This window comes from Poecilia formosa, unplaced genomic scaffold (assembly GCF_000485575.1).
Source record: "Poecilia formosa unplaced genomic scaffold, Poecilia_formosa-5.1.2 Scaffold588, whole genome shotgun sequence".
Taxonomy (NCBI): domain Eukaryota; kingdom Metazoa; phylum Chordata; class Actinopteri; order Cyprinodontiformes; family Poeciliidae; genus Poecilia; species Poecilia formosa.
Window position 1 is genome coordinate 26,025 of NW_006800527.1, and position 11,935 is coordinate 37,959.

An 11,935-nucleotide genomic window follows, 5' to 3' on the forward strand; every position below is an offset into this window, starting at 1 on the left:
CAGCTCTTACATTACTGAACCAGTCTCGACTGGTGAATTTAAGATTTTTTATTTTATTTGATTAAGATCAACCACCATCATCAAAGTCACCACAATAACCTCAATAAATGTGAAAACTAAAACATATACAAACATTGTAATACAAAACATGAACTTACAATAAAGATAACAAAACTAAACAGACCTCGCTGCTTTCGCTGGGGAACACTAAGTTTTGATTTCTTTGTGACAAGCACATCTTGACAGTTCAATTAATTCACTGTTTCAATGACTCTGTCAACTTATATAGGGTCTGCCCTCATTAGCTCCTGCAGCCCGTGAGGTCAATAAAAAAATTAAAAAATTACAAAATGCAAATTACATTTCACAAAATATAAACCACCAACAATGCCAATCCAAACAGAAAAATATATCGAAACGATATGCAACTTTGATAATTTAGAAAATTTACTTTAGTTTACAAATGTATTTTATATAATCTCCAAGTATTAATAATTTTAAATGAATTTTCTGAAATAATTAGCTATTTTGTTATATATATATATATATATATATCGATCTATCAATCTAGTTTGAATATGCTGTATATTCTTCTTGATTACAGTATTTGATGACCACTGTTGGTGTGCGATGTGCGCTGCATACAAAGCCCCGGGGTCTGGCCCTGGAATGACAGACTGGGTGAGAAATCAAGAGTTGTCAATGTAAATTTCAGAATTAGACACAGGAAATAACTCTTGGGAGCCATGAAATGTTTTATATAATAAATGACAAGCAATTAAACACCAAACTGTGTGACAGGAGATGAGTAAGTTCAATACTGCTAAACATGTATATTTTCTTGTATTTGTGAACAGATCCAGTGTGACAACTGTGACCGATGGTACCATGCCCTGTGCATAAATATGAAGAGCACAGAATTTCAAAAGAAAAAAACAGGCAGTTGGAAATGTGTATTGTGTAGTTAATCTGAAAACTAGAAACTGTGTTCATTATTGTTCGAAATACGTTTAGAAAATATCTGTGGAAAATGAAAATGTAATATGTTTGTGTGGCATTGATGCTATGTGTGATGTATAAAGTGTACTGGAATCATTTCAAATTGATTTGAAGTAATTTTATGATGTTATCTGAAAGCTATTGAGCAACAATCTTAAACTTTAAGGAAAAGATTCCTAAAAATTATAAAATAAAAACATAAAACATAAATCAAATGTCTGTGCCTCATCTATAGGGACTAGTAGAATTATTTCAAAGTGATTTTGAGTCAATAGGTCACATGACCTGGAAGCTATTGAAGAAAAACACTCAATTTTGGTGAAAAAAATTATTTAAAAATTGAAAATGATTTAAAATGGAAATCAAATGTCTGTGCCTCATCTATAGAGACTAGTAGAATTATTTCAAAGTGATTTTTAGTTAATAGGTCACATGACCTGGAAGCTATTGAAGAAAAACACTCAATTTTGGTGAAAAAAATTCATAAAAAATGGCAAATGATTTAAAATGGAAAACAAATGTCTGTGCCTCATCTATAGAGACTAGTAGAATTATTTCAAAGTGATTTCTAGTTAATAGGTCACATGACCTGGAAGCTATTGAGGAAAAACACTCAATTTTGGCGAAAAAAATTGCTAAAAATTGAAAATGATTTAAAATGGAAAACAAATGTCTGTGCCTCATCTATAGGGACTATTAGAATTATTTCAAAGTGATTTTGAGTCAATAGGTCACATGACCTGGAAGCTATTGAGGAAAAACCCTCAATTTTGATGAAAAAAATTGCTAAAAAATGGAAAATGATTTAAAATGGAAATCAAATGTCTGTGCCTCATCTAAAGAGACTAGTATAATTATTTCAAAGTGATTTAGAGTCATTAGGTCAAATGACCTGGAAGCTATTGAAGAAAACATTATATTATTTAATATTAAAATTATTGAAAATGTTGTATATAACTTTAAAATTTGATAGATCCTATTTTGGCTCATGTAAAAGCATGAATTAGCACTGACAATTAGTTAGTTGGTTACAGTTCAAGGCATTTATTAACATTTCTTTGACAGGAATATTTGGTTCGGTAATTTGTTGATAGTCCCTAAGTGAACCTTCGGGCGCTGCGGCGGGGAGCGGTGGAGAACCGCTGGCCGATATTAGCGTTCATAAATCGGATCAACCTTGTGCTAAACGCCGCTTACTCCCCGGAGCTCGAATATCGAATATCCAACTTGAAACTAACTTCACTGCGGTTGTAAACACTAAAATCAGGATACCCTCACTGTGTGTCCCTCTGAAAAATGAACCCATTGAAATAAAGAAATCCCTCCATGGTGATACCACGAAGCGTTTATTTTATAGCGTCAACACCGGAGCTGTAAGTGGTCCGGTATGAAACGGGGGTGATGGAACAACGGAACCACAGCACTTTTAAATGTCAATCATCATGCAACACGGGGGAAAGAACCCGGATCGTGACTGAGGACGTGGCCCTAAAGCCAACTGGTAGACCACTGAAATATCAAGTGGTCTAGAGTTTCCCAATTAATTATACCCAGGTAGGTCTGGCTGAGAATGATGAAATAGAAATAGTACACAAAATATATTTTATTTATACATTCTTTTACAATGTTAAAAATAGGCTTTATTATTCCAATTTAAAACTCAATAAAGCTAGCAAACCCAGGACAAGACTAGAAGCAATTGGAACCAAATACAAATGCAAACCAAATTAGTAGAAACACAAAATAATGTTAGACAAAAGAAAAACAAACCCCACATTGCCCCAACCCAGCCCTAAGGCTGTTCCCAATAAGCTAATAAAATATAAAATAAAAAATAAGCTATGCTGTTCTGGTTCTGCACCATTTGTGGGAGCATAATAGACAACAGCAGCAATCTGCAATACCAAAAGAAAACAATGACGTATCTGCTGACAATAATATAGACAGGTAGGGTAGTGACATCAAAAATCCATTTATCCTACCAGGATCAAATGTCCACGATCCGAGCACGGCGCTCATCTGACCGAGAGCCAAGCAAACAACGGACCCGACAAACACTCAGATTGGCGGGCACACCCGGTGCCTATATACGCTAATGAGCCCGACAGAACGGGGCCTAGATGTGTTCAAGGGCCCAAAACGGCTGGGAATTTACAACCACTGGATGTAAACTATGTTTTCCAGTAAAACCACCCGGTTACAATCAGAATACCGAAATTGTCTCCGTTGTTTTAAAAGGTTTATGTTAGTCTGCCTTTTCCCCATCGATACGTTTCCCGACCGCCCTGCACCTTAAGGGGTTAAAAAACAACAACGACGCGCACATTGCGCTAAACTCTGAAACAGGAGAAGCGGAACATGAAACGGAGCGACGAGCTACATGTGAATTATGGCATAAAAACAGAAAATCCGACGCTGAACAGTGAAAAATCAACACATGATGTGAAACATGACGATTAGGCGGCGCAGCAGGTGATGAGTGAAAATGAATGATTGTCAATAAATGATAAAATAAATCTAACAACAGGAAAGAAACTAAAGTGGACATAGCAATAAACCAAGAGAGGATAATACTAATCAAAGAAAACTAAATAGAAATGAATGAAGAACAAAATGCAAGAATAAACTAAGAAACTAAAGTAAATACAGAGGAATAAACTGGTATGGCAAGACCTTTGGAGCAATAATTAACACAGAGGACTGTATGGCAAGAATAAACAGACACTATTTCCAGATAAAAGGTAAAATAATATTGTTGAAGTGCCATGGGTTTGTTGAGATCACATCTAATACTGAGAATAAATGTATCTTACAGACCATAACAGTAAATAACTCATCACTTATTTACAGTGACGTGCGGCCATGGAAAAATAATAAAATCATTTATAAAGATATTTTCACCCTGAGGTTTGTACTATAAAGTACCTTTACTTGGAAGTGAAGCCGGTGAGGCAGCAGGAAGCTGAGCCTCACCTGGGATTGCGCAACCTCTCGCTAACTGCACCGGCTGCCATTCTATGAGATCATGCTCCTTCTGTCTGTACGCCAGCAATGAAATGGTTAAAAACATTTAATGTATGAACAAATTTTCCATAATTTAGCTTATGTATTTAATGCACTGTGTTTTTATTGTCACTAACTGTGTGTGTAACGTGTTTCGTTGCGGAGGAGCGATCAGAAACGGCAGAGAAGACTCGAGGTGAGGCAGGCAGTTCTCCTGCCTCACGGCAGGGGGCGCTCATGATCCCAGACATTGTGACTCCACAACTGCAGAGTAAGAGACGGTAACAGCGAACTAGCCATACAGTAGCTGCTCTGATGCAAATAGATCAAACTGGCATGTTGTTCATCTTTTATCTGGTCATTTTGTGGAATATTTAACAACTAGAAAATGGCAAAGAACAAGAATATTTTTCCACTCAGACTGGCTGCTGTTAGGCCTACCGATTTTAACTTGAATGTTCATTGCATTTTTCATAGACACCTGTGAAAATAATTTCTATTTCCATGGCTTTTTTGTTCTCTGTGAAATTAGTTTTGATGATAAATACAGAAACAAGCATAAAATTCATATACGTTGTCTGAGGTTCTTTTATGTACGGAAAATACCTTTCATTGGTCGTGTCGTTTATGCATTTATTAAACCAAAAGTAAATTTAGAAAGTCATAAATATTTAGATTCAACACAATGTCAATAAATCTGTGGAAATGTTGCTTTTATTTTAAAAAAAAGTGCAATAATTTTACAGAATATAGTGGAAATGTCTGGAAATGTTTTTTTTAATTTAAACAACAGTTTTATAATGGAGTTTATAACATTTATTGACATAATTAGTCCAAACTTTAAAGCTTAAACATTTAATTACAACAGATTTGTCTCATTTTATCAGGTGAACATCCAGCTTACGGGTCTGCAGTAATAATCCAAAGAGGCCACAAATGTTTAAAAAATAATAATATTTCATTTTTACTGCTGGAGATTTGTTGTCATTTTTAAACAACCACCACTTTATTTAGATTCTTTGGTTTTAAATTAAAGAAAAATACAAATTTTGCAAAAAGGGTGGATAGATTTTATAGAAATATTTGGAAAATGATGTAAGAAAATAAAAAAAAACAATTCCAAAAAAAAGAAAAGAAAAAAAAAGGAAAAAAATGTTACTGGCACTTTTAAAGTCATTCTGTTGTGAAAATTCAACCCAATTATTCCATTAAAATTACTGGAACTTTTATATAATCTGCTTTAGTGATTGTTTTGCCAACTTAGAAAGAGATGTTTGCCAGTTTCAGACCCCAGAATGTATAAAAAATTAATCCCACGATTGTCGTTTTTCTAAATAATTGTTGAATTTAATGTCTGGAAATGTTTTTCATCTCCCAGCTGCTGTTGAAGGAAATATTCAGATTTTTTCTGCGTTTCATAGATTATTATAATTCAGCAACAAAACATAAAGATGTAAAAAAATAAATGTTTATACAAGAATCAGTGGTACAAAGTCAGAAAGAGGAGAAGCTGTCTCCTCCCAGGACGATTTAAATCCCTCCGTGTTAATGATAAAAACAGACTCTGGTTACATTTCAGATCCTAACGTTCAGCTTTGCTTCAGTAGCCCTTCATGGCGATGGACGGCCCTCCCATGCCGTCGTGGCGCCTGATCTGATGGATCATCAGGATGGAGATCAGCAGGCCCAACAGCTGCAAGGACAGAAACATTCAGTTCAAATGAAAACTACTTAATCAGGTCACATGTATCTGATTAGCACCGAAAAATAAGCAATAAATTTGTTATTAACATAAATGTTGCATCGTCTGATTTTAGTTGGTGGTAACATTTTCCACCACATAACTTATCAGATATTATGACTTTATTACCAGATAATAAACTTTTTCAACACAATCCTCTCTTGATAAGAAAATATGTAATATTTTATGTTAATCGCATCAATTATTATTTTATTCACTCTTCTTATGTTTTTTCTTTGGTCTTTTTCTTGTCAACTTTTCCAGTTTTTGCTGCTATGCTAACATGAGGAGCAAAGCATCAGAAATAACATCTAAATCAGTTATTTTAACTTATATTTTATGTTTGAAAATGATTGAACAACAAGAAACAAAAACGATGATGAAAATTTAAGAAGAGAAAAATGTATGGGATTCAGTTTTTTCGTATTTCAGAGGCAACAGCGCCCCCTGGTGGCCGTCATTTTGAGGAAACTGGTTTATTTTTCTAATCAGGTTTTAAAAACCTGTTTAAATCACAATAAATGGTGAAACTCTGCCACCTGTTGGTGGCAAACGGTACCTGCAGCAATGAAATGCCAAATCCAGGAGTTTTTAAAAGTTGTTTTATAGTTTCTGCTGCACAATCACATGCTGGGAAGAAATGAATTTATAAATTAAAATATCAGTGGGACTTACTGCAGTGACAGCGAATCCAAACAGGAAGCCCAGGGAGATCTTGAATCCAATGTCCAGTAAGTAAAAGATGCTGTCACTGCAGGACTGTAGAGGAGAGAGTGGAAATAAAACAATAAGATTTAAACATTCGACAGGATATCAGGGCTGTTCAGATAGAAAAAATAGGAGTAAAAAACTCTGAAAATTTCTAGGAAAATCAAGGAAATTCCTCAGTTTGAAAAGGTGGAAATTTGCTTAAAAGGAAATAAACATTTTTAGGTTAATCTCAGAAATTTTCAAGAATTTTGGAAAGTTGAAAATCTTTTGCTATTAGAAAAAACAAGAAAATCTGAAAAGACAAAAATTGGCTAGAAAAAAAATCTGATTAATCTCAGATTTTTTTCAGAAAGAAGACTTTGGTTTCAGAAGTTAAATATTTACAGCTTTTGAAACTCAGAAATTGCTATTTTTTTCTAGAGAATTTCCAAGTTCTTTTCTAGAAAATTTCTCAGTTTTTTCTAGCAAATTTGCAATTTTTGTAACTCAGAGATTTCCGTTTTTTCTGGAAAATATCCAAGTGTTTATAGAAAATTATCAAATTCTTTTTTTCTTGCAAAAATTCGAAGTTTTTTATAGAAAATTTGCAATTTTGAAACAGAAGTTTTCCAGATATTTTTCTAGTAAATTTGTGATCTTAAAAACTCAAAATTTCCAATTTTTCCTAGAAAATTTTCAAGTTCTTTATAGAAAATCTCAGATTTTTGTCCAAATTTGCAGCATTTTAAACTCAGAAATGTCTTTTTTCTTCTTCTAGAAAATTTCTGAGATTTTTATGCGGAAATGTAAGTTCAGAGACCAGAACAGGCCCAACATGAGCAGAATGTTGACAATGTGAATTAATACCTCAGCGTAGATCAGAGCCGGTCCTGAGGATAACTGGAGGAAAACAACAACACAGCGATTCACACAGAAACCAAAAATACCATGAAAACACAGATTTAAGCATTCTAAAAAAAAATTTAAAAATGAGACTAAAAATACAAATAAAAATAAGAAATTCATGTAATAAATGAATAAAAATAATAAATTAATCGTAACATCAATAAATGAATAAAAATTTAAAAATTTAATAAACTAGAACAAAATGCCTTCATATGTTTAGAGAAAGTGCTCCTATTGGTTAAAGTCATTACAGCTGTGTGAATAATAAGAATATTTGAAATAAACTAATAAAAGCCAGAATTAAAACTGAGATTCATGTAGTAAATAAATAAACAAATTAATTCAAATAAAAAAAAAATAAATAAATAAAATTTCATTAAAAATGTAAATATATATATATATTTGGTATTTTAAGCTATTATAATAAAATTTAAATATGAATAAATAAAAATAAAGCAGCTAAAATAGTGAAATAAAATAAAAGTGCCTCCCTATGTTCCCTGCCCGACGTACCACAGGTCTGGGTTTGCAGGTTACGGCCCCAAACGCTCTGCTGGTGTCGGTGCATTCACAGGAGGTTGGGATTTGTGATCCCCAGTCCTTAGCGCTAACGACGCCGCAGCACTTGAACTGCAAACACACACGGCTTACTGGAGACTTCTGCACAAAACCTGAACACATTCCGTAAGGATTCAGGACTTACGGTGATCTGCAAGGTCTCGAGGACTTGCCGCGACTCTTCATCTTTCATGATGGGCTCGACAAATTCTTTGGATTTACTCTCATAGTTTTGTTTCAGCTAAAAGATAAAAAACAAAACTCGGTTGATGATTTTTCAAAATGAGGCTGCTGAGAATCAAAAGTTTCAAATCTTTAATATCATCAGCAGATGGATTAGCTCATTCAACAGCAGCCAAAATTTTTTCTAATAAAAATAGGGAGACATCCTGTTTTATACAGCTCTTCATACGCAGGTGTGGACTGGAAAACCTTTAGCTGCTCGACATCTATGTCACTCAATTCTGAGAAGCATCTGACAGCCAAAATCCTTCGAAGTAAAAAAGGTGTGATGTTCATAAATATCAGAGATGTTCCAAAAGATTAAAAGGCTAAAAGCTGATCTGTTCATGCATCAGACGTAACTTTGAGTTTGTTGACTGCACATTTTTGCAAGGGTGGCTGTCAATATTTCCCCTACAATCAGCAGATGTTCTTAAGTGATGTTTTATTTTATTCTAAGGTGTTAAGAATTTACTTGTGTCAGTTAAAGGTCAGGTTTCCAACATCCAAGTCTAAACAACATCCTGTTAGTACTGAGCCGGCCGGCAGCCAGATCTCTTCCTGTCGCTTTGAGCTGCTTGCATTCCCTGTTGAAACGGTTTCATATGCAGCAGAGACTTCTTGTCCTTTGCACACATAGCTGCTGTTGAACACATATCAGCTTCAAATCAAGGTATTTAAACATTGATTTTGTTGTTTCTTAAATATGTAATAAAAAGTAATGTTATTTGAATATAAAACATATGAGCTTCACTTAAACTTAAGAAACTAAATGGCAAGCTTATAACTTTATGCAAAAGTCAATCCCAGGACTTTTAAGAGTCTCAGGGTGGCTTCCTACGATAAAACAAAGCAAAATGAACATATTAAAAAGTATTCACACCCTCATAAAAGTTTTGCACCCTGATTAATTTTGATGCCTATAAGGTCAGAGCTGATCAGACATGATTTTAATTCGACAGCATAAAACCAGACTGAAGTTCGTAATGCACTGGGTGTTTATAGCAGGTTACCGAGTTTCTCAGAACAGCCACGACCGTCCCAAAGATTAGCATGATGATCATCCCAATCCCCATGAAACCTGCAAACTGCACAACAAAACAAGTTCAGGTTGCGTTTTGCTGACTCCTAATGTCATGTTTCTGTAGGATTCAGACTTTTCTACGTACTATTTTGAGGAAAAGCTCCTTCTCGGAGCAGGCGGCGAAGATTCCCAGAGCGGAGATGCCGAAGACGCCGAGGGTGATGACCCAGATCCAGCCCACGCCCGGGCCGCCGAATGTCGACATCTGATCGGTTGGGAAGCAAGAAACGAGTTACAGCGAAGCTTCAAATGATTCATTACCTTTTCTTCAAAGTATCAGTTTGAGTCATAAGAGGCTTAGAAACAACCACAGTGGACCAACATCCACTAGAAACCAAATAAAATACAAGAATAGATTAAAAAAAGACACTATAAAAAATAAAACAAAAACAAATAGAACTGACAGTGTCTTCAAAAGAGGCTTCTTCAGATTCACTGTAACACAGACTGCTACAGGAGATTTTTCCTGTCCACAGCCAGGATAATAAGAGAATAAAGTCATAAAATTTGGTTTATTCTTGTAATATTACAACTTTGTTCTGCATTATTGCTATTTTCGTAATATGACGAAGCTTTTTGTCAATTGTAATTGTGTGAAGCACATTGTGCTCTTGAGCGCCCCCTGTTGGTTTGGAGTCTCTAGCTTCAGGTGACTGTCATTGCATTAATGCACAGGATTAGACGCAACTACTTGGTTCTTTTTTTATCTTATCGATACAGGAAGGATGGACAGAATTATAGTAGAGACTTTTACTCTAAATAATTGAAATTGTATGATATTTTCATAGTTTACCTGGATTGAAACAGCAGTGGCCTTCACTGCCACGAATATCAGCAGACATCCGACGATCTGGGGAAGAAAAACTGAATTAAACACAAATAAAACTATTTTTGCTTCATTTGAAATTCACAAAATGTTACTCATATGAAAGGGAGCCAAAATAACTTCATTTTATGACAAAATTATAAATAAAACGTATTCTTCATCTTTTTATTTATTTTATTAATAAATAATTGGAATAAAATAATGAAGAATCCTGGATTGTTTTAGGGGATTAATAGTTCATTTTAGGCGTAGTGAATCCTGCTGTAATTTCAGCTGCAGGACACGAGAGGGCGGCAGAGAGCAGAAATGGGTTTTTCTCTGAAGTGACGCAGCTTCACAAAAATGCCGCGAACGGAAAATGCAACAAAAAAAAAAAAAAAAAAAAAAAATTGGCGCGGAGGAGATATAGCTTGGGTCATATAATTAATCAAAGAAACAAAAAAAGAGGTATAAAAACTTTACAAATTCACCTTTTAATCTTTTGTGTTTCATTCTTGCACCAATAAACTTTTTGAAACTTTTCTCCAAGATTTCTCAAACTCCAAACTTTCATTTTTCTTCCTTTTTTTGTCCGTTTCATCCAAAAGGAAACCGAAAGAATGTAATGTCTTCAAAAGGAAGCACTAAAATATCATTAAAGACAGAAAACAACAGGAGGGTTCGATGGGCCGAGTGTAACAGGACCCCCAACACACACACCCACACGCACACACACACACACACACACACACAGTTTTCCTGTTACTGGAAGTCATCTGCTTATTGGGCACCAAGTGGACAAATTACACATCAGAACATTGTGTACTCTGTTCATCCTATGTTACTTTTAACTGTAATATTAATTAAATTCCAACTAAAATTACAAGTTTTACAGATACATATGTCTGAAAAGTGAATTAAGAACAATTTGTACATTTTCCATACTCCAAAAATCCAAAATAATTCATATTTTCCCAATGCAGAATAATTAATATAAAATAACTGATAATACTAATAATACAGCAAAAGTTCAAAGAAGTTTAAAACTGCAAAAATAATAATAAAAAAGCAAAAACAACTTTTTTGTCTTTTTGTGTTATTTTTCTTAAACTCCTGATTCTTCTTGTTAATCAACATGTTTTATGAAATCTTAATTACTAAAAATTAACATTTTAGAAATGCAAAAACATGAAAAAGTAAAAAAAACAAAAAACTTCTACTTACTAGAAACAGCACATTAAAGAAGATGAAAAGGCACTTCAGGCATCCGTTTATTTTCCCCATCTTTTTTTTTCACTTCGACACTGAAGAGGAGAAACCAAGCGGCTGATCAGGGCAGGGATGCAGGTTGCATGTGACGTTCAAAAGCTCCTGCAGAGAGTCTGAGCGTTTGGGTGGAAATACAGCAGCCAATCAGCTTGAGCAACCCCAAGGTTTACATACTAACGCACGAAGACTCACCCAAACAACAGGAAATGAAACAGATAGTGCAGAATCTGTTTTGTTTTTGATTGTTTTTAGCATTTAAACAGCTTGAAACTAAACCGAATTAAAAAGTTTGTTTGCAAAATGTTAAAATAACACAGACATGCACTAAATATTGTAAACCAGTGCAGGAAAAAAGGCTGGAAAATCTCTATGTGGGTTTATACTGCTTCTAAAAACAATCAAACAATCAGCAATCCAGTTATTGAAAAAAGTTCATGTTTTTTAGTGAAAATGAGTCATTTCAAAAACCTCCAGAATGTAAAGTCACAAATCAGCAAGCACTGCCCGTCACCTAGCAACCCCAACGGAACTCTGCCCGTCACCTAGCAACCCCAACGGAACTCTGCCCTTCATCTAGCAACCCCAACGGAACTCTGCCCGTCACCTAGCAACCCCAAAGGAACTCTGTCCTTCACCTAGCAACCCCAGCAGAACTGTT

At 34.7% G+C, this 11,935-nt stretch overlaps 1 protein-coding gene and 1 long non-coding RNA gene across 2 annotated transcripts; one reads left to right on the top strand and one right to left on the bottom strand.

Moving 5' to 3' along the window:
* Positions 1-538: 538 nt before the first annotated feature.
* LOC107834331 (uncharacterized) lies at positions 539-1,469 on the top strand. The gene is made up of 2 exons (XR_001660124.1): positions 539-681; positions 858-1,469. It is a non-coding gene; the product is annotated as an uncharacterized LOC107834331 (long non-coding RNA).
* A 3,945-nt stretch (positions 1,470-5,414) lies between these two features.
* On the bottom strand, positions 5,415-11,392 carry LOC103129872 (CD63 antigen-like). The gene is made up of 9 exons (XM_007541094.2): positions 11,233-11,392; positions 9,997-10,053; positions 9,289-9,408; positions 9,133-9,207; positions 8,043-8,138; positions 7,853-7,969; positions 7,301-7,333; positions 6,419-6,502; positions 5,415-5,695 (listed from the first exon to the last, which is right to left on the bottom strand). The coding sequence occupies exons 1-9, from the start codon at positions 11,290-11,292 to the stop codon at positions 5,603-5,605; spliced, it is 735 nt and encodes a 244-aa protein (XP_007541156.1). The 5' UTR covers positions 11,293-11,392; the 3' UTR covers positions 5,415-5,602.
* Between the last annotated feature and the right edge of the window lie 543 nt (positions 11,393-11,935).